Below are 23,655 nucleotides of genomic sequence, written 5' to 3' on the forward strand. Positions count from 1 at the left end.
ACTGACACTGGATCTGGGGAGGGTAATAGAGGGAAAAGAGAGAGAGACCTGGACCCAAAGGGGATGGGGCTGGATTGTGAAAGAAATGTTGGATGCAAAAGAAAGAAAGATTGGATGCACAGTCAGAAGGAAGTGCAACCAAGAAACTCATGAAGTCACCAGACAACAAAGGTAGGAAAAATGATTTTTATTTTCAATTTAGTGATCAAAATGTGTCTGTTTTGAGACTTTATATCTGCTCTCTATATTTTGCACTATATTTGTCTATTTTTCTATAGTTACTGAGGTGACATTGCATATTTTAAAGTAATCTGCCTTGACACCTTTGAAAAAGCCCAGAAACTCGTAAATGATAATTAACATTTTCTCTGCATACAGTGTGCTTTGTGTTTTTTAATATATTTTATGTTTACCATTATGAATTAATAAGATATTGTGTGTACATGAAAATTAATGGAAGAAATTTGGGGCAGGGCTAGGGCGGGGCTGGGGGTGGGGCTAGGGCGCGATTGGGGGCAGAACTGAATATTAATAGATATCCCGTTTTAATGAAAAAAATAAATGGTCACATTAACAATGCATTGCGGGAACTCAGAAAGAGCACACTCATTGTCCTTATGCAGCTTCACCTCCTACTTTTCTGCTCTTTGAAACTTGATTGGTTTTGGATGCTAAAAAGAACCAGAAGGAAAGATTGCCATGAAAACAGCAAGCATTTATGTTATTTGAGCCCCCACAGGGTTACTGGCCCTGTGCCATTTTTTCTCTCGGGAGACTGTTTCAATATACTTGCTGGAGTAAGAAAATTAAAGGAAGAATTGAGATTTTAAGGAAGAAGTAGGAGCGCAGTGTGAGATTTAGAAACTAAACTAAACTAAACCTTAAGTTTATATACCGCATCATCTCCACGGAAGTAGAGCTCGGCACGGTTTACAAGAACTTAAAAATGAGAAAGGGTAGGAAAAGGTTTACATAAGTTTATAAGTTGAGTGGAAAAGTAAGGGAAAAAAGAAATTACATGTTAGAGAAGAGCCAGGTTTTTAGTTGCTTGCAGAATAAATGGAGGGAGCTCAGGTTCCGCAGCGGGATAGTAAGGTCATTCCAGAAAGGTATGATATGAGTGCCAGAGACTATGTGGGATGGAAGACCGAGTCTACTTAGGTGAGTAAAGGAGCGTCTACTGCATTCCTGTTGCTAGCATCTGTACTTAGAACAGAAAAGATTTCTGTTTGTGTAGTACCATGATTCTGTAGTTTTTCTACAGAGTAATATGTTTTCCATGTAGGCTGAAATCCATACAATGACTTTTTTGTTAATCCTTTTCATTTTGTTTTTACAGTATAGAAAGCAGGGTGAAGGAAATTGTTCATAAGGCATTTTGGGATAGTTTGGAATCTGAACTGAATGAAGATCCTCCAGAATATGAACATGCTATAAAATTGTTTGAAGAAATTAAAGAGGCAAGTTTCTGTGTTTCACTATCATATTTCAGGAAGGTGTTCCATAAACTATGTTTTAATTTTGGGAAAATTGCAGAGAGCACTGCACCAGAAGCTGCACTGACTTCCGGTAACAGCTTGAAATAAATTTAAATACATTTTGACTTTTAGAAGACTTTAGGGGTCCTTTTACTAATGGGTGCTAACAGATTTAGCACACGCTAACAATTGGCATATGCTAAATGCTAAGAAGCCTGTTTTGTACCTGTGGCTTCTTGGCATTTAGCCTGTGTTAATCATTATTGCACCTCAGTAAAAGGGAAGGCTGAAAATTGATAATCAGACAACTAGATTAAGGCAAAGTCAATAATAATAATAATAACAGTTTATATACCGCAGGACCGTGAAGTTCTATGTGGTTTACAAAGATTAAAAGATGGTACAAATTGATTGAACTTAACGGATGTAAAAGCTAATGATTAACAGCTCTAGGGATCAGTTATTATGGAGAAAGAATTGTACGGGTCAGCTGCCTAGATACTTCAGGAACAGATATGTTTTTAGGCGTTTCCTAAATTTCCCATAAGAGTAAGCATAAGCAATTGTTGTAGATCTTTACCCCATAATGCTGCCTGATGTGAGAAAAGGTGTTGATGATGTCTTTTGAGTTTGGCACTATGACTTTTTGCCATGCAAATCATTACTCTCCTCCACAATATATGAAAAATCCATTGCACAACTTATACAGTGTTTAGAACCAACTTTCATAATCTCCAATTCTTCCTCCCATCCCACAACTCTCCCACTTATTCCTAGGAAACCCCAAGCAACTGATGCCTATTATTAAGAAGTGCAGCAATTAAAATTATGAGAGGATATTTTCAGTAGTCGCCCCAACACTTGGAGACTTCTTATCTGAAAAAATTAGAATGGAGTGCAACTATATGATTTTTAGTAGAAAAGTAGAAACGTTGTTTTCATTTGAATTTAAAAATCCTGAGTTGGGGATTTAAATACTTGTAGCATTGGATGTCTTGGGTCAAGGCGTGTGGATCTGTGGGGGTTGAGGTCTTAGCCCACCTTTTTAATTCTGGTTAGCAGCCCAAAGAAGCAAGCATCTGGATTCCATGCTTGTCTGAGACAAAAAGTTTTCTCTCATGCAGAGGCAGCTAAGGCAGTTCCAGCACAAAAAGACATATATGAGTACAGGCTATTGCAGCCTTTGGGGAAAATTGGGGAGGAGGGGTTTGAAAATTGATGTTTTAAAGTTTTCTGCAGCCAGATTGGGGGTCCTCCACCTCTGAAAACCCCTTCTTCATATTTTTTAGCCTTTATTTAGCTTGCCTTGGCTGTTTATGTGTCAAAATTGCTATTGCGGCAGCCATCTTGAATTTCCTGATTTTGAATTTGAAAGCCTCTATCTGCCTCAATATCCTTCGATTTTGCTTAAAATCACTTACCTGGATTTTAGAAAACAGATAAAAACTAAATTATTTAATAGGTCAGGGTCTTAATACTTTTTTATATTTTTAGCTTGCTTTGTAAAATTCTCCGCATTCTTTTATACTGCATGCATTCATGTGTTTCTTCCACTAGATGCCTTCAACTGCTGTCTTTTTAAATAACTTGTACTGTTTGTATCTTATCCAATTGTTGTGAACCACTTAGAACTCTTGGGTATGGCGGTATATAAAAATAAATTTATTATTATTATATACTCATATGGACTTCTCAGGCTCTGATACAATGGATTCATGCCAGATTTGTGCTGGATAGCCAGCCAAAGATCATTCATGTTTCATGTGCCATGGGGCATGTGTGTGTGTGTTTGGCGGGGAAGGGGGGGGCCCTCAGCCTCAGCCTCCGCCTCCTCTGATCCCTTTGAATCTTGGGAGTACAGATGGGCCACTCTGGAGGTTCTAAGTTGCTCCAAGAGGCAGCAAAGACCAAATTAGTGTCCACTGTGAAGAGGTGCCACACAGAAGATGCTGGACCCTCAAGTGGTCAGACTGAGCATCCACAGGGATCATCTGGTCCTCCTGTGCTTTATGATGCCTATTTGAATTATGAGTCAGTCTGCCAGTTTTGTGCCTGCACCAGCAGTGGCTCGGGGGTAGCACCCTCCAAGAGCACAGAGTTTGCCAGTCGGAAAAAGACTAGGATGCTTGGAGCTCAGACTCTATGCCTCTTCTCTCCCAAAGTGAACCTTCTGTTTTTGGGGGTTCCGAAGCTCAGGCAGATGATGACAGTTGGCAGGTCGTGGTGACCCTGGACCAAGGAGATGATCTGGCAGTGCACCGACTTCAGGCTGGCAGGGCTATTGAAAGGTAGTACAAAAACTGGATCTGCCACAGACCTCAGCTGTGTAGACCTCTGAAATGAGTGGTTCTAAAATACAGACTACGTACTTCCCTTCGCATACAGATATTATGATGCTTGTAACTGAGCACTAGGACTCCCTGGAGGGTCCCTTGAGTGTGGCCAAAGCAATGGCAAAGCTATACAGATTTTCAGCAGATAGATTTGTTAGTAGCGTAGGTCACCAAGCGTATATACCTCTCTCCCTAGTGAGGGAGGAATAGTTCTCAGGGATGTGCAGGATCATAGGTTACATTCAGTCCTCAAGAGGCAATTTGAGACCTTAGCTCTGGGGATGAAAGTAGCTGCAGCAACATCTTACGTGGAACGCGTTTGTCATTCTAAATTGCGCAGTACTCCTCTATTGAAGGATGACGCTTACTTCAATCTGATATCGGCAGGGGTGGACTATGTTACAGCCTTATTAACCCTTCCATGCATGCATTAAATTATTGACTACTTTATACACCGGGGGTCATTTTGACCCCATCGCTTATAAAGCACTGAAAGTTGCTTCAGCTTAATAATTTAGCAAAATCTCACTGTCATGGTACTCAAGTGAAACATTTATGTTTATAAAATGTATATTTAGGCCTATAGCACAACTGGTGATGTTCCAGTAATGTTTCAAAAATATTTCTTCTCTTATTCAGAATACTCACTGTAAAAATGTTGTAAAAAAAATGTCTGTCAGCAGTGTTTCTTTTACAGCAAAACCTAACAAAATATTTTCACACGTTTTCAACTTCTCTTATAATAATAATAATAATAACTTTATTCTTGTATACCGCCATACCCAGTGAGTTCTAGGCGGTTCACATTAGTTAAACAAGGATTACATGCGGTTAAGAATTGGTTGAACAGATTTACATTGATTGAATATAATTACATGCATCGTTACATTAATTAAACATAGTTGTGTGCATTAGATTAATTAAACATTTGTTGGGCATTACTTTGGAGATAGATACATTATGACTTTTTCAGTGCTGTATTCCACTGCTGACAATGTTGCCTTTATAAACCCGTAGGGTCGATTTGACCCCAGGTGTGTATAATCAGTATACTCACGTTAAACTAGGTTAAAACAAAAAAAATTCAAAAGCTGTATTTATCACAGACGACAGAAAATGCATTGTCTGTTACTATCGAAAAGGTACCTGGAATTTGAAATCAAAATTACAATTTATAAGTAAGCAACTAAACTAAGAAGTCAGGCTGGGGTCAAAATGACCCCAGGGTTAAATAAATAAGTCTGTAACATATTTAGGTATTTATATACCGCCTATCAAAATTATCTAATACTCTATATGACATCTTCAGGATCCTGAGCAAGGTGTCTGTTTACTCTATTGCTACCTACAGAATGCTCTGGATTGGTCAATGGGCAGGTGACTCTTCCTTCGAGGCCACTTTGAGCAGGCTCCCATTTAAGGGCCAGATGCTCTTTGGCAAGGGTCTGGATGATCTGATGACAAATGTAGCAACACATCATCTTAAATCCTTACCAGATACCCGATCAAGGCCAGCTAGGGGTCCAGGCGTGGTAGTTTTTGTAGCTCTCAGCATTTTCGCCAGTTCTTGGGGGAGTCCTCTAGGCAAAGATTTGGAGGCACCACACATCTTCAATCCTTCAGTTCGCTCCTTTTACCAGCTTCCAAGACACAGCCTCCCTCCAATCTGTGGGGGAGTGGCTATCATCCTAGCATCATAGCTATTAGCATATTGAGAGGCTTGAGCGGAGATTTTCTCAGACAAGTGGATATGGGACATAATTCAAGAGGGTTACAAGTTTGAGTTCTTTCATCTCTGCAGGAGTCATTCTTGGACTTTTCGGCCTTCTGGCAATAAAGGTATGAGCAACCGTAAGGTGTCTTAGACATTTGAGCCATAGAGCCCATACTGAGGTGCATTTTCAGGAAGGTGATAGTATCTTACCTTCTTTTGGTTACTTATTTATAAATGGCATGACTAATGGAATCAAACCATGCTATGAGTATAATTACTTCCATAATAATTTAGGTCACATTGCTTTGTTTTCCTGGGTGGGATTTTGTTTCTTGGTTTGTGTGTTTTTTTCCTTTAAACTGTGGTTTTTCCATTTTCTAGATTCTGCTTTCTTTTTTGGCTCTTGGTGCAAACAGACTTCGGCATCAAATCTGTGAAGTTTTGGATATAGACTTTATAAGACAACAAGCTGATCACAATGCTGTAGACATTTCTGGACTAGCTAATTATGTCGTTAACACAATGGGAAAATTGTGTGCACCTGTGAGAGATGAAGATGTAAAAAAGTTGAAAACAACAGGAAGCATTGTGCAGTTATTAAGGTAAGTACCTTCCTTCTTTAACTTTGGGTTGTATACTGTAAAAGCTCCATTTTTAGTAACCACACATAAACAGTACTCATTATTCATACTGAAACCTTATCACATGTATATTGTGGCCGGTCCCATTCCCGAGTAGGTGGGAAACACCGGCCCGGACCACAAGCAAGAATTTTAGTACGCCTTTTATATGGTGGTGAAAGGAAGACCCGGATACTGGATTCCTTGAAAAACAGTACCAGGTTTATTAGTGTCCCAAAGTACAAAGAAAAGAAAACAGAAGCAAAAAGAAAACATTCACCTTGGTTGGTTACAGTCCTTTGGGTGTATCCTGCACACTATTATATTACAGTCCAGGTGTTTTACTGAGGAGCTGGATTGCACCTCCTTATCAAAAGCAAAAATACTATAACATCAAAATATTATATCAGTTCAATGCCTTCCTTGGCTCGTATCCCCACTGGGGTTTATTGATCTCCCTGGATCTTAACACCTTCTGGCTTTTCTAGCTGAGCACGGCTTGCATCCAGCCTTTTCCCCTCTCAGCTCCCTTTATCTTCCTGACACGTTTTTATCACCTAATTAGCTTTGCCAGCACTGCTCTGGCTTCCGTATGAAACAAATAAACAATGGGAGAACCCTTAATGGCGAGATCCTAGCAAAAACGGTAGCAGAACGAGACTTGGGGGTAATCGTCAGTGAGGACATGAAGTCTGCCAATCAAGTGGAGCAGGCTTCGTCCAAGGCAAGACAAATCATGGGCTGCATACGAAGGGGTTTCGTCAGTCGTAAGGCGGAAGTCATTATGCCATTGTATAGATCCATGGTGAGGCCCCACCTGGAATACTGTGTGCAATTCTGGAGGCCGCATTATCGCAAGGATGTGCTGAGACTGGAGTCGGTGCAAAGAATGGCCACCCGGATGGTCTCGGGACTCAAGGATCTACCATACGAAAAACGGCTTGACAAATTACAGCTATACTCGCTCGAGGAGCGCAGAGAGAGGGGGAACATGATCGAGACGTTCAAGTATCTTACGGGCCGCATCGAGGCGGAGGAAGATATCTTCTTTTTCAAGGGTCCCACGACAACAAGAGGGCATCCGTTGAAAATCAGGGGCGGGAAACTACGAGGTGACGCCAGGAAATTCTTTTTCACTGAAAGAGTGGTTGATCGCTGGAATAGTCTTCCACTACAGGTGATTGAGGCCAGCAGCGTGCCTGATTTTAAGGCCAAATGGGATCGGCACATGGGATCTATTCACAGGGCAAAGGTAGGGGAGGGACATTAAGGTGAGCAGACTAGATGGGCCGTGGGCCCTTATCTGCCGTCTATTTCTATGTTTCTATATTATCACTCAGGACACTGCACATTTCCCATTCACCCTCATGGGAACTCTGGCTTAACGTTTCCTCCTTTCCCCCAGGCTGTGCTTCCCATCTCCCTCTCTGCAAGTCTGCCAGAATACCTGCAGCCTTTCCCTGGGGATAATTTCCCAGCCTTTCTCTCTGAGGTTTAAGTTGCCAGTCACTGTACCTCCCAAGTGCTGTACCACCTTTCCTTAGGTGCTGGCTTCCTGCCATACGCTCATGCTGGGATTTAGGCACCCTCTGTGACCTGGAAACTCCTTGAGTGATTTGGCTTCTCTCATCAGAGACAGCTGTGTCCTCCTTCTCTCTCTCTCCCCTGCTCTCTCCTCTCCCCCAGTTTGCCAACTTACTTTGCCTATAAGGCAAACTCCCGGGTCTGACTCCACCCCTCTCTAAATTGGTCTCAGGTTTCTCCCTGACCTCTGGAAAGGAGTGATAGGGGTAATTAGTGGTTTTCAGAGCCTTCCCTAATTGGCTCTTCAGCTGTGCTGGGACCTGCCCTGGCTTGTATTCTTTTGGCTGAGCCAGCTGTCCTGGCTCCATGCCGGGTTTTACAGAGCCCTGTGCCGCATTCTGGGGAGTTTTAGCAGTAGTTTTCACTATGACAGGAGCTTCCCTGTCACAATATACAGCTCAATGTGAACCGCTTCACATACAGCAGCTACATGTATAAGAGATTTTTGTATGGACCTTCAGAGTGCAGCCAGGCATTTCATACTACTGGCAGCTAAAGTCTTCGTCAGTCTAATCTTTTATTGAAACTTGTTTATAAAGCTCTTTTTTAAAAGCTATTAGCTTCACTGTTTTATCACCTGACAGCCAATATCCCAGGGGGGAGAAAAACTTTATTTACAGATCGTCTCAAATTATAGAGAGCCATTCAATTTCTTCATTGAATCCTTCCGGCACCAACGATTAGAGTCTAAATATCCATTTCTGTTCCTTTATAGCTAAAGCTTTTGAATGTTCCCTCCCTCCCACCCCACGAGTACTGAATCTATAATTCTCCATCTGATATCGGACCATTTATGGCCCATCAATTGCCAGTGTGGGAAAGAGGTAGAACTGGGCAGTCCTGGGGGCATGGCCATGGGTCTGGATTTTCCCGAAGGAAAATCTGATAACCCTTAAGTAGCAGTATGTAGGATTTTGCAAAGTAGAGCAAAATTGACCTTTCAAAAGGGACACTAAGAAACTCGGAATTGAACAGATATATTTTCTGAATCTGATGAAACTTTGAGTCTTTACGTCCTATGGTACTTTGAGAAAAAGGAAGGCTCTTTTCAGCCACTTTTCTGTGAATATCCATGCAACAAAATGCACTGAAAGCTGAAGAAAATATCCTTGGAAGATAAGGGGCTCATAATAACAAAAAAAAATCCAAAAAGTGGCCTAAATCGATACTTGGACGATCAAGAAGCCAGATCGTCCAAGTACTGATAATCAAATCTGGTTTTAGATGTATCTAAAACCAGCTTAGGCCTTTCCCCTGCCTCTAAACACCTAGAGCGAAAAGAGGCATTTTTAGAGGAGGGGAAAGGGTGGGAGATGGTTCCGACCTAGACTTAGTCGTACAGCAAATATAACCAAAACCTTTTTAACAGGTTGCCCATTTGGAACTTATACGTTTTGACTTAAACCAAAACAAAACAGGTATAAGTTCCAAAAAGGGGCCGCTGAGCTGGTCGCAGTTGCCGTGATCAGCTCAGCAGCCCCGGCAACCTGCCCACCCCCCACCGCAACAATCGCAGCAGGAGAGATGGCTCATCTCCTCTGTGGTAATCCCCACCCCCGAACTGCCACGGTTCGTGGCAGTTTGGGGAGGATCGTGATCGCGGCAGGAAAGATGCCCAATCTCTCCTGCTGTGATCACAATCCACCCCCGAACACTGACACAATACCGGCAGGGGGAAGCCCAACCCCTCCTGCCGAGACGCACCTGTGACCCCCCCCCCCTATTATATGAGCAGAAGGGATCCCAGGCCCTCCTGCCCATGGCGCACCCCCCTCCCTGCGAACGGCCCCTCGAACCCCCGATCTGCCCTCCCAACCCTCGATTGCCCCACCCAAACCCTGTGACCCCCCCACCAACCACCCCCTACCCCTAACACACACACCCTCACCCCCAACACCCCCCTTCACTTACAGTAAGTTGGCTGGCCAAAGATTTGGCTTTGTTGGGGAGTTCCCCATGCCCCTTCTTTATATTTCTCCTCTTATAGTGCTTTGGTATGAACTGAAAAGCTGCAGCCCAGCCCAGAGATACAGGAGGTGGAGCTGAAAAAATTTACATGATGCCTTCTACACAACTCATGATCAGAGGTGAATAACCCACTGGTTCAAAACTCATATGCCTTTTTTTTTTTTTTTTTTTTAATATCTTTATTCATTTTTACATTATACAATCAAGTGTAAAAGAAATCAAGTCATACTGTACATTCTTCACTTGAAACTCTACAATCATTTTATACCATAGACTATCTCCCCTCCCTCCCTTTTCATATATTACCCCTCATAATGTCATAAAACCCACTCATCCCCCTTCCCTCTACACATATTTAATGGGGATAAATACAATTATTTATTATAATACTCAATTAATGGTCCCCACACCACTTTAAATTTCTTATAATGACCTCTCTTAGTTGCCAATGTTTTTTCCATTTCATACACTTGACACATATGCCTTTCTATTAGAAAGAAGATTTTCAAAGAAAGAATTGAATCTTCCCATCTCTCCTGTCTAAGTTTTAAGCATCTAAAAACCAAGCATGGGAAAGTTAGGCATTTTCAATGCTAGCCAACATTTTAGGTGAAGAAATATCAGGCCCCCAGGTTTAATTGCTTCATCCTAAAACTTAGGTGCTTATGTACAGTTGAAATTTCATCAGGTACTCAGTTTCCTTTGCATTTTAGTTTTTATAATATTGCCAGCTTGCTATTGTTTTTCTATTGTGAAATATTTGATTTTAATTTTCAGAGACATTTTTCATGTTCTGGATTTAATGAAAATGGATATGATCAATTATACTATTCAGAACCTTCGACCCCATCTTCAGCGTCAGATAGTTGATTATGAAAGAACAAAATTCCAGGAAATTCTAGATAAAACACCAAGTAGGTACAATATCAAGTATTTACATAACGCGACCTTGGTTCTAACTGTACCGAAATTCATTCTCAGGAATTTGAAGTGGAGATTTGTGGGGCAATGACGTGTGCGGATTTATCATGTAATTTCTTATGAAATGAAGGAACGGTTAAGTTGCAATAAATCCTCGTGAGTGTTATAACATCTACATGTCAGACAGAACCCGGAAGTCATCGGACTTAAAAATACTGAAAATTGTCACTTAGAACCCAGTAATTCTAAGGTCGCAATAAGTTGCTGAATGCACAAGGAGTTGTTCTGGTTTGGTACAGAGCATAGATACTAACCTTTTTTGATTCCTCCCCCCTTTAACTGATCAATGAAACCCTTGCACCCCTCCTAAACCACATGTCCATTTGTGATTACTGACTGGTGCACATGTCATTGTTAAGCCACTAACAGCCAACATGTTGCAAAAATTACAGTTATACTATCAAAGAAATCACCCTTAAAGCTACAATGCTACATACAGTAAATTGTACATAATGTTGAATAAAATTACCATTTAAAAATGCCTTCACTCTTCACTCTGTCTAGAATGTTTTGATAAATTGCTTCTCCACAGCCCCTGGTTAGGAACTCCTGGTATAGAAAGGATGCATATTGTTGTTGGGCCCCACTTTTAAAAAGGTCTCATGGGTCTTCCTTTATTGAGTTAATTATATTTATTTATTTAAAGAATTTCTTACCTGCTTAATCCTAAGTGGCTTACAAAATACAATCATAATCATAAAATGACATACTGTACATACATACAAAACATAACCCAGTTCCAATATACTCATAAAAATCACTACTCATTCAGTTAAAAGCCTCCATTATAGGCAGGGCTTCTGATCCTGGGATTTATCATTTGGAATTGTAAAACTTTTTAAGTGCTTTCCCAGGGCTAGAAAAATAGGGAATCAGCATGTTGTCATCATGAAAAAAGTATGGATTTTTAGGTGTATTTCATTCAGTGACCAAAACAGAATTTTTTTCAGTGCCAGCCACTTTTCTCAAATCCAGCCTCCCTTTGTTCCAACTCCAGCCTCGTTCAACCTGACAAAGGGCTAGATGTAATAAAGTCAGTCGGTAATATCAACTGGATTGTCTTTGGCTGATTCTCTGGCCGATTGTGGACCAATGATCAATGCGCTACCAAATTTGTATGCAAATGATTTCATGGAGGTGCAAATCATTTCTATGCAAACCCGACAGATCAATTGTTCAGTGAGCTATTGACACATGTGCAGAGCCCTAACAGCAGTGACAGGGGAAGCAGCCTCCTGATAGGGCATCTTTTTTTTATGGCACAGATGTTGTGCGTGTGTTACACACACACACACAATCTGCCCCATTAAAAAAGAAGATAAAATCCCCCCGTGCTGATGGCCCTCCCCAACGACCCCCCCACAAACTGGCACCGTGATCCCCCCCCAAGGCAGCGAAAATGGCAGGAGGGATGCCCTCCCTCCTCCCTGGCTGAATACCCCTGCACCATGCTCCCACCTGGTCCTGGACTGCCACCCCACCCCAAAACCATCCCCTTCCCTCCCCCCTTCCTCCTGAAAAAAAGGCAGGAGGGATGCCCACTTCCTCCTTCCAACGGAGGCCCCCCCAAAACCATCCCTTACCCTACCCTCTTCCTCCCGAGGGAAAAAAAGCCAGGAGGAATGCACACTCCCTCCTGCCACTGGATGCTCCCCCGAACCCCACCCTCACTCCCTGAACCCTCCCTGTACCTTTGGTAGACAGGAGCTGCAGGGAAGCACAGTCCCTTCTAATCTGAAGTCCACCCGTTGAAAATGATGGGCCTTCCCCTCCCCGGTGCACCATGTGATGCACAGGGAAGAGCCATTGGAAAAAAACATATTTCCTTAAGTGATATTCAGGGATATATATTATAAGAAACCAAGGTCAGAAAGAGGTTTCTATGTAATCAAAAGAACTGACCTTTAAGGGTAATCTGTCTGTAGAGGGTGATCAAAAAGCCCTATGTAAAATGCTCAGAGATATGAAACTCTGAAAGGAAGGCTGAAAAACCTCCCTATGTGAAAAGCTGTCTGGACCCTCGGACATGTCCTCACCTTCCAGTCATTGCAACTTCATAAGCGTTTTTTTGATCACGCTCAAAGACTAGGTAATTCAGAATGAAATTAAAAAATATTTTCACTAGTTCAAAATATACTGATAATCTTTTTTCTTCTTATAAGCAAAGAGTCACTGCATGAATCAGTCAAAAATATGTTCACTTAGCTTAAAAAACAGGTTATGGGGTCCCAATGTGGTCCCGTTTCGATCCCTGCCTCAGGAAACCCGACTACTGCATATTCCAAAAGCTGTTTGGGGTACTTTTTCAAAATGATCCTGGTAAGCTTGTGTATGTTATCTGTAAACTGTTTAGATCAGGGGTGTCCAACCTGCGGCCTCGTGAAGTATTTTGTGCGGCCCTGGTCTAGGGTGATGCAGTGCTTTCCTCTGCTGCCCCCGGGTGTTTACCGTTTTGCCGGCTCCCTCCTCTGTCTTGCTGCAGCATTTGTGCGGCCACAGAAACATTTTTTTGGCCAATGTGGCCCAGGGAAGCCAAAAGGTTGGACATCCCTGGTTTAGATCTTTTGGATTATGTGGTATATAAGCATGTAAGAAAATAAAAATAAACCTCATTACTAATAGTCCATAATCGATTCTCCTTTCTTGACTTTTCTTGCATCGATTTGCAAATTGTGGTTTTAATGATCTTTCTTGTTAAAGACAGGGTAATTAGGCCCATTTCACTTTCTGGTGAGCAAATTAAGTTTACCAACTTGGTGATTCACATTGTGTCACACTGCCATCCTACTCAAATAAAGCTTCACACATGCAATTGTATAATTTCCTTTCATTGTCAGATGCTCTTGCTCAAACAACTGAATGGATAAAGGAGTCAATGGAAGACATCTTATCTACCTCGCCTGATAGCAACTTGAGTCCTACACAGGTGCTAAATAATGGTTATTTGAAACTGCTGCAAGGGGATTATCAGAGAAGAGCACTACCAGAGGTAAATACAACATACTCAACATACTTCAAGAAGAAGTTTGCTTTTATTGCAGAATTATTTTGTCAATGTGCAGAAGGGGGAGTGGAGGAGAAGGGAATTCAAACTTTTTCATTCCCCCTCCCCTTCATAGTGAAATTCTTTATCAGAGCCAACACATTTGATTGATTGATTGATTGTAGGGTTACCAGATGTCCGGATTTTTGAGGACATGTCCGAGGGTCCGGACGGCTTTTCAAAACCCGGTTCTATGTCCGGGTTTTGAAAAGCTCCCTGTCAAAATCGCGTCGGGAAGGTGCATCCGTGCATGTGCGGACACAACACGATGATGTCTTGTCTGCACATGTGCAGATGCCATCTGGAGTCGGGGCTGGGGAGTGGAAATGGGCGTGGCAAAGGCATAACAGGGTGTAACTGGGCAGGCCTGGGGGCATGGCCATGGGTCCGGATTTTCCTTTGGGAAAATCTGGTAACCCTAATTGATTGGGATTAATTAACCACCTTTATGAAGAGATTCACCCAAGGTGGTGTACAGCAGATATAATTCAACATAAAACTTACAATTTTGTTAACAGCATAACAGTAGTAAAAAGACCAAATACTCTTTCCAGTGCAATAGGGATGGTGTGCTGAATCATAGGTTTAACCATGCCTACTGACGAGCATTCTGCAGAAGATGTCAATCACAGCTTTTCAGCTCTTCCATCTTCTCCCTGGTCTTCTGCTCCCTGCAGTTCTTCCTTTTGCAGGCGAGTATGAACATAAGAACATAAGAAACGCCTTCACCGGATCAGACCGAGGTCCATCTAGTCCGGCAATCCGTACACGCGGCGGCCCATTTAGGTACTCTTTTATGGAGACCCGGATTTATCGTATCCCTCAATATGATATGCAAGAAGGTATGCATCCAACTTGCGCTTGAATCCCAGTACAGTAGTCTCCTCCACAACCTCCTCCGGTGTTGTTCTGATCTGCTCCCTTTATTTCTTTATTATTTTGTGGTGTTTTTCATTTTGTTTTACACGGCTCAAGGAACTGTTGTGCCTGCTTGGAGAGGAGCAGACTTAAGAACATAAGAACATAAGCAGTGCCTCCGCCGGGTCAGACCATAGGTCCATCCTGCCCGGCAGTCCGCTCCCGCGGTGGCCCAAACAGGTCACGACCTGTCTGAATCACCAGAAGGGGCTCCCTTGCCACCTTGGTTTCTCATTGAAGTCCTATCTTCCCATCGAAGTCCTAACCCTCCGGTCTTGCACATGTACGACCTGGTTGGGTTTCTATACTTATTACCTGGTTAGCTTTCTATACTTGTGTTACATCCCAGCTCCTCCCTCAGTATCCCACGATCCCTTTATCCCTCAGGAATCCGTCCAATCCCTGTACCGTACTCTGCCTGATCACTTCCTCCGGTAGCGCATTCCAAGTGTCCACGACCCTTTGGGTGAAAAAAAACTTCCTTGCATTTGTTTTGAACCTATCTCCCTTCAGTTTCTCCGAATGCCCCCTCGTACCTGTTGTCCCCTTCAGTCTGAAGAAGGGGGCATTCGGAGAAACTGAAGGGAGATAGGTTCAAAACAAATGCAAGGAAGTTTTAATCTGCAGCTGGCAAGTGAAGCCTGAAAATGCAGATAATAGGCCTTTCCTGTTTTCAAGCTTTGGTGAGGGAAGGGGGGAGGGGAAGAGGCTCTCTGACCTCTCACCAAAATCTCGCCCAGTTCATTAAAGTGGCTCTTTGGTTGTCACAAAACGCTGCAAAAAGTCATTTTCATTGTACTTAAAATGCTCAAAATACATTTTTGAAATGTCCAATTGAACATTTGGTCAACGGTTAGCAAACGTGGCACCCATCGTGCACTCAACTGCCTAAATATAGTATTAATATAGGATGGTGTGAACACGTTCTGATGAAATGCCAATAGCCTCTGCTATCTCATTTAGGGTCAATTGGCGATCTTTCAACACGATCCGGTGAACTTAATCAATTATTTCATTGGTTGATACTGTTTTTGGACATCCAGAGCATTCTTCATCAACAGCACTTGTCCAGCCACGTTTAAACTCAGCAGCCCATGCGTTCACTGTTGAAAATGATGGAGATGCATCACCATACACTTCATCTAACTCAGATTTTATTTCAAGAAGCAATTTCCCCTTCAATGAAGGAATTTGATCATGGCGCAATACTCAATTTTGTCAATTTTTTATAAAGTGGAGCAGTTGTTCTTGTCAAAAGGCTGACAGCTATATAATTGTGATGCTAATCTTGCTCTCTCTTGGTCATCAGAAACTTTTCAATTGACCCTCGTATTTAAGAGTGCAGTCTGATACTTTTATTTTTAAAAGGCAGTTGAAGGCTGTCTTGTATATGAAGGCGTATGGGGTATGTACTTGATACTGTTTGCTTGGAGTGGAGGAGTAGCTTAATGCTTAGAGCAGTGATCTGAGATCCTGGGGAACTAGGTTTGATTTCCACTGCTGCCCCTTGAGATCTCAGCAAGTCACTTCATCCTCCATTGTTTCAGGTACAAAAAATACAACCCCCCCTCCAAATCCATACCTTAAAGCAGGGGTAGGGAACTCCGGTCCTCGAGAGCCGTATTCCAGTCGGGTTTTCAGGATTTCCCCAATGACTATGCATTGAAAGCAGTGCATGCAAATAGATCTCATGCATAGTCATTGGGGAAATCCTGAAAACCCGACTGGAATACAGCTCTCGAGGACTGGAGTTCCCTACCCCTGCCTTAAATTGAGATCCCACTAGGGACAGAGAAAGTATCTGCATATAATGTGTACAATGCTGCATATGTCTAGTAGCGCTATAGAATGATTAGTAGTAACTTTAGATCAGTGGTTCCCAAAGACCCCCAGCCAGTCAGGTTCTCAAGATATCCCTAATGAATATGCATGAGAGAGATTTGCATACCTGTCACTTCCATTATATGCAAATCTCTCTCATGCATATTCATTAGGGATATCTTGAAAACCTGACTGGCTGGGGGTCCCCCAGGACAGGTTTGGGAACCACTGCTTTAGATGATGCTTTGTACTTTATAATAGTGGAGGACTGGGCATGTTGCTATATGGATACGAGATGAAAATGATGTTTTGTGATGTATGTTTTTATTGTATCCCACCTAATTACAGATGTCCCAAATAGGAAACATTGTCTTGATATGCTGATGCACAACTTTTTGTTATCTTTATTTGTTTGGTAAGACATAGCAGGTTTTCTGATATGAATGACGACAAAAGTTTTGTTATTCCCTTCTTTAGACACTGATGACAGATGAAACACGGCTTCAAGAACTGAGGGAAAAACTCAATCATGTGAAGGTTGTGGCCTGCATTTTACTAATAACTCATAACATAGTAGGTGCTGCAACTGCAAGCATCCCTGAGTTTGCGGAAAAGTTAAAAACAATTACTACTATCCTACTTGAAGGAATGAATAAAAAGTAAGAACTACAGGTTTTTCTTGAAAAATATTGTCTTTAAATCATTTACTTTTTCTGAAAACGTGAAATAAAAAACATAGTAAATAATGGCAATAAAGATCCATTAGCCCATCAGTCAGCATAGATTCAGCCAAGGGAGTTCTTGCCACACCAATTTGTTTGACTTTTTTTTTTTTTTTTCCAAAATATTTATTATTTTCAAAACTTACAGTAAGTGTAACAATTGTGGATAAAGGTGAGCCAATTGATGTAGTTTATCTAGATTTTCAGGAAGCTTTTGACAAAGTTCCAGAGGCTTTTGAGAAAATTAAAAAGTCATGGGATAGGAGGTAATGTTCAGTTGTGGATTAGGAATTGGTTATCGGACAGAAAACGGAGGGCATAGCCAGCAGAATGCTATTTTGTTTGGGGGGCCCAAGGGTTCTGCCCAGCAGAACCCTGCAGCACAGCCTCTAACCAGCTCCTGAATCCACCCCCCCCAATCACCTCCTCTCGGCGCTGTACTTTTAAATCTTCGGACAGCCCTGTGCAGTGTAAATGAGCAGGGCTGCCCCCCAGAAATAGAATGAAGGATTCCATGCCAGGTATGCTCATTGATGCTGCGGCTGCCTGAAGATTTAAAAGTACAGCACTGGGAGCGGGTCGGAAGGGCAGGAACTGACTGGCGACCACCAATTCTTGGAGAGGCCATGACCTCTGTGACTTCCCCTGTTCCGATGCCCATGAGAGAGGGCAGGATTAAATGGCCATTTTTATCAATGTGGGAGGGTAAACAGTGGAGTGCCACAGGATCCGTAATGGGACTGGTGCTATTTAACTTATTTATAAATGACCTGGAAATTGGAATGACAAGTGAGATGATTAAATCTGCAGATGACACTACACTGTTCAAAGTTGTTAAAATGCAAGCAGACTGTGAAAAATTGCAGACAGACCCTAGGAAATTGGAAGACTGGACGTCTAAATGACAGATGAATTTTAATGTGGACAAATGCAATGTGATGTACATTGGGAAGAATAACCCAAACCATATTTACCAGATGCTAGGATCCACATTGGAGGTCAGCGCCCAAGGAAAAGATTTGGGTGTTATAGTAGACAATACACTGGAACCTTCCATTCAATGTGTGGTGGTGGCTGGAAATCACTCAAATCATACCTCTTTGAAAAATTTCTCTAACTACTCCTCTCCCTGCCATACTACTAAGCACTAACCGTATCTCTTTCTTTTCCTGTTTTCCCATTCCTCTCTCTGCATACCAATGTATTTCCTCTGGTTTTACGTATCCCCTCTCAGCACTCTCTTGTAATTGAAATTGGTTACTAATGTACTTGACAATATTTCTCTGTATCATCGCTGTATATGTACAGTCTCTTCCCCTGTAAACTGCTCTGAACTGTTTGTGGTATTGCGGTATACAAAAATAAAGTAATTATTATTATTATTATTATTAAACAGGATGCTAGGAATTATTAGAAAAGCCTAAGAATGTTATAATGCCTCTGTATCGCTCCATGTGCAAACTCACCTTGAGTATTGTGTTCAATTCTGGTCACCTTATCTCAAAAAGATAGAACTAGAAAAGGTTCAGAGTGGAACGATCAAGATGATAAAGGCGATGGAACTCCTCTAGTATGAGGAACGACTAAAGAGGTTGTAGCTTTTCAACCTGGAAAAGAGACATCTGAGGGGAGATATGATTGAAGTCTACAAAATCCTAAGTGGTGTAGAACAAGTACAAGTGGATCAATTTTTTACTCAATCAAAAATTCCAACAACTAGGGGACACTCGATGAAGTTACAGAAAATTACTTTTAAAACCATTAGGAGGAAATATTTTTTTCACTCAGAGAATAGTTAAGTTCTAGAATGCATTGCCAGAGAGTGTGGTGGACGAAAGTGTTTATGATCAACTTGAAAAATTGAAGGTGGACAAAGTGATGGGACTGGACAGGATCCATTCCAGAATACTGAGGGAGCTTAGAGAGGTTCTGGCGGGTCCTATTTAAGATATGTACAACAAATCTCTGGACACGGGAGTGGTTCCTGTGGCTTGGAGAAGAGCAGATGTGGTCCCTATTCACATAAGTAGTCGCAGAGATGAAGCAGGAAACTACAGGCCTGTAAGCCTCACTTTGATTGTTCAAAAAATAATCAAAGTGTTACTGAATGAAAGGATAATGAACTTCCTAGAATCTAATGGGTTACAGGATCCGAGGCAACATGGTTTTACTAAAAGTAAATCATGCCAAACGAACCTGATTGAGATTTGGTGACCAGAGAATTGGATCAAGAACATATGCTAAATTTAATTTACTTAGATTTCAGTAAAGCCTTTGACATGGTTCCTCATAGGAAGCTCTTGAACAAACTTAATGGGCTGAAGTTAGGACTCAAAGTGGTGAACTGGATTAAAAATGGTTGACGGACAGGTGCCAGAGGGTGGTGGTTAATGGAATTCGCTCGGAGAATGAAAAGGTGAGTAGTGGAGTCCCTCAGGGTTCAGTGCTGGGGCTGATCCTGCTCAATATGTTTGTGAGTGACATTGCTGAAGGGTTAGAAGGAAAGGTTTGCCTTTTTGTGGATGATACCAAGATTTGTAATAGAGTAGATACTGAAGAGGGAGTGGAAAACATGGAAAAGGATCTGCAAAAGTTAGAGGAATGGTCTAATATCTGGCAACTAAAATTCAATGCAAAAAAATGCAGAGTAATTCATTTGGGGATTAGTAATTGGAAGAAGCCATATGTGCTGGGAGGTGAGAGGCTGATATGCATGGATGGGGGGAGGGACCTTGGGGTGATAGTGTCCAAAGATCTAAAGACAAAGAAACAGTGTGACAAGGTGGTGGCTGTTGCCAGAAGGATACTAGGCTGTATAAAGAGAGGCATAACCAGTAGAAGAAAGAAGGTGCTGATGCCCCTGTACAGGTTGTTGGTGAGGCCCCACTTGGAGTATTGTGTGCAGTTTTGGAGACCGTATCTGGAAAAGGACATAAGAAGACTTGAAGCGGTCCAGAGGAGGGCAACAAAAATGGTAGGAGGTTTATGCCAAAATACATATGAAGAGAGACTGGAAGCTCTGAATATCTGTACCCTAGAGGAAAGGAGGGACAGGGAAGATATGATTCAGATGTTCAAATACTTGAAAGGTATAAACATAGAACAAAATCTTTTCCAGAAAAAGGAAAATGATAAAACCAGAGGATATGAATTGAGGTTGAGGGGTGGTAGACTCAAGAGTAATGTTAGAAAATTCTTCTTTACAGAGAGGGTGGTGAATGTATGGAATGCACTTCCGTGGGAGATGGTGGAGAGGAAAACGGTAACAGAGTTCAAAAAGAGTGGGATGAACTCAGAGGATCTCAAATCAGAAAATAATGGTATATATTGAAGAACTAAGGCCAGTACTGGGCAGACTTGCATGGTCAGTGTCCATATATGGTTGTTTGGTTGAGGATGGGCTGGGGAGGGCTTCAATGGCTGGGATGGTTAAGATGGGCTGGTGTGAGCTTTGATGGAGACTCCAGTAGATGGAACCTAAGAACACTACCAGGCAGGGCTCTAGGTTTCTGGTCCAGAAATATCTAAGAAAAAGGAACATTTAAACTAAATAATTAATTTATGGAGCATATATGGTTGGACAGACTGGATGGACAATTTGAGTCTTTATCTACCATCGTGTACTATGTTATAAGTTAACGTAGCTGGTTTTAAGAAAGGTTTGGACAATTTCCTGGAGGAAAATTCCATAGTCTGCTATTGAGGCAGACATGGGGGAAGCCACTGCTTGCCCTGGATCAGTAGCATGGAATGTTGCTCATATTTGGGTTTTTGCCAGGTATTTGTGACAGGATTGGCTACCGTGAAAACAGGATTCTGGGCTAGATAGACCATTGGTCTGACCCAGCAAGACTATTCTTATATTCTTCTGCCTCTTTGGTTTAGTGAATATAGAGTAGTATTACTGTATTCTTCAGTGACTAGCTCTGCATTCATTTACCTCAAATACCTTAATTAGTTAGGTTCTGAAGCCAGCCAGTAATCTGAACTGGATTAATTTCCCTTAGTTTTAATTCTCTCTTCTTCCTGTAAAGTATCTTTTGTGATTTCTCTGAGTCAAGTAGGTGGGTTCACAGTATGGAAACACTACCTAGCATAGTGTCTCTTTAAGAGCTAGAGACAGCGTTCCCACTGCGCATGCATGGGTGCTTTCTGCTTCACTCATACATGCAAAACTAGTATCTTTTCTCATCTGTGATAAGGAGAGGTTGCATTTCTTAGCAGTTCTCTTTTGTTGTTGCCTTTTGGGTGCCTTCTCTTGCAGGAATTTTTTTTTTTTTTCTGTGCTTCCTTTGTTTTTGCTCTTTTTTTTAGTGTTCTTAATATTTCTCCTTAGAGTGTATTTTGGTCTACTTTGCATTCTTTATGTTTTGGCTCACAGGACCTTCTTAGGCCTGAGTATCAGCTGGTTGATATTCCCTCTTTTTTAGGTGAGCTAAAATAATCTAATCTAATCTAATCTAGTATTTCTGAGTAACACTATGCCTAAACAGTTTCAAGGCGACTTAGAATGTAGGAATTACGGAATATATGTGCTACATTATAATAGTTTGAGAAGGACAGAATTATGAATGGGTGATAGGGAAGAGAGAATGGAGGTTCTATGTGTTTAGGATACACGTGTCAAACACAAGGCCCGTGGGCCGAATTTAGCCCGCATGGCTGTTTTATGCAGCCTGCATGGCTGTTTAATGCAGCTCGCGGTGACTGTGCGCCGGCTTGAGGGCGATGCTACGTTTTCCTCATTGCCGCCCCCGAGTATTTTACCTTCTGGATCGCTCTCTCCTCCTCACTGCCACAGTTGTTTCTGTGCACAAAGCCATGGGCAGCGGCTCCTTGCACCCCATCTGGAAGCCTTCCCTCTGCCATTGCGACATCAGAAAGAAAGCTTCTGGTTCAGGCGCGGGATGCATGTAGGAGCTTCTGCCTGCGGCTTTGTGCACAGAAATGACTGCAGCAGTGAGGAGGGAGCCAGTCAGAAGGTAAACACCCGCTGGAGGGAGGCACCTAGTTGAGGCTCAGAATGGAGGGAGAGGGACGTGTTGGGACTCGAGAAAGATGGAGTACAAACTTCGGACAAATGATAGAAGGAAGGAGGGAGGGTGGGGGCATGAACTTGGGTCATAGAATGAAGGGAAGGAGAGAGGGGAGCATGAGCCATAGAATGAAAGAATGGAGAGAGTGAGGGAAAGAGATGCTAAGGTGAGGAAGGGAGAATTGGGTGTCAGATAGGGAAAGAGAGATGGTGCACATAGGGAGATGAAGAAAGAGGAGAATTGTTGGGCTGAGAAAGGGAGGGGGAGGGAATTATTGGACATGGTAATGGGAGAGGAGTGAGGTAGAGATGCATGGGGAAGAGATGCCACACCATGGAATAGAAGGGAAGGAGGGGGAAGAGATGCCAGACCACAGAATAGAAGGGAAGGAGGGGGGAAGAGATGCCAAACCATGGAATAGAAGGGAAAGAGGGGGGAAGAGATGCCAGACCATGGAATAGAAGGGAAGGAGGGGAGAGAGAGATGCCAGAGCATGGAATAAAAGGGAAGGAGGGGAAAGAGAGATGCCAGACTACAGGGAGAGAGAGATGACAGACCGCAGAGAGGAGGGAAGGAAAGAGATGTTAGATTTCGGGAAGAGGGAAGGAAGGAGAGAGAGATGCCAGACCATGGGAGAGGAGAGAGATTCCAGGCTATGGGAAGGAGAGGAGAAAGATGCCAGACCATATGAGGGGGAAGGGGGAAGACAGAGTTGACTGACCATGGGAGAGGAGAGAGATTCCAGGCTATGGGAAGGAGAGGAGAAAGATGCCAGACCATATGAGGGGGAAGGGGGAAGACAGAGTTGACTGACCATGGGAGAGGGATGAGATGGTGCAAAGGATGGAGGGGAAGGGGAGTCAGGGGAAGGAGATGGGCGAGACAAGAAGAGATAAGAAGAAATGCTTCTTTTGGATAGATGGGAATAGGGGAGAAGAAAGAGGGAGGAGATGGTACACATGGATAGATGGGAAGGGAAGACATGGAAAAATAGAGAGATTTTGAGAAGAAAGCCGACAAATAGAAGAAAGTTGAATGTTAAAAGTTAATGCTAAAGATGGATGTACAAGAAAGTGAAGGAGAGAAAAACAGCAAATGGATAAAGTGGCCCTGGATACACAGTTAAGAGCACAGACAGAAAGAAGTGCATCCAGACACTGGGAAAAGATGGTTTGAAAACCAAAATCACCAGACAATGGTAGATAAAATCATTTTATTTTCAATTTAGTGATTGAATTGTGTCAATTTTGAGAATTTACATCTGCTGTCTATATTTTGCACTGTTCGGGAACAAATGCATTTGTGTCTTTTTCTCTGGGGTTGTACTGCATGCAGTCTTGAATCTTAAGGTTTCGTTTGTATATATTAGTACTTTTAGTTTGTGGTCCCGTATTTGCATAGGGGTTATCTGTGTTCTTGTAGGGATGGATGTTGAGA

General features: G+C 42.3%; 1 protein-coding gene across 3 annotated transcripts in view; it reads left to right on the forward strand.

Moving 5' to 3' along the window:
• TCP11L2 (t-complex 11 like 2) overlaps nucleotides 1-23,655 on the forward strand; it is a 78,480-nt gene that overhangs the window by 38,999 nt on the left and 15,826 nt on the right. For all 3 annotated transcript variants that reach the window (XM_033952648.1, XM_033952647.1, XM_033952646.1), the window contains exons 4-8: nucleotides 1,340-1,460; nucleotides 5,907-6,127; nucleotides 10,475-10,611; nucleotides 13,516-13,667; nucleotides 16,938-17,119. In XM_033952648.1, coding sequence (XP_033808539.1) covers nucleotides 1,340-1,460; nucleotides 5,907-6,127; nucleotides 10,475-10,611; nucleotides 13,516-13,667; nucleotides 16,938-17,119 — 813 coding nt within the window. The remainder of the gene's footprint in view (nucleotides 1-1,339; nucleotides 1,461-5,906; nucleotides 6,128-10,474; nucleotides 10,612-13,515; nucleotides 13,668-16,937; nucleotides 17,120-23,655) is intronic.

This window comes from Geotrypetes seraphini, chromosome 7 (genome assembly GCF_902459505.1).
Source record: "Geotrypetes seraphini chromosome 7, aGeoSer1.1, whole genome shotgun sequence".
Classification (NCBI taxonomy): Eukaryota; Metazoa; Chordata; class Amphibia; order Gymnophiona; family Dermophiidae; genus Geotrypetes; species Geotrypetes seraphini.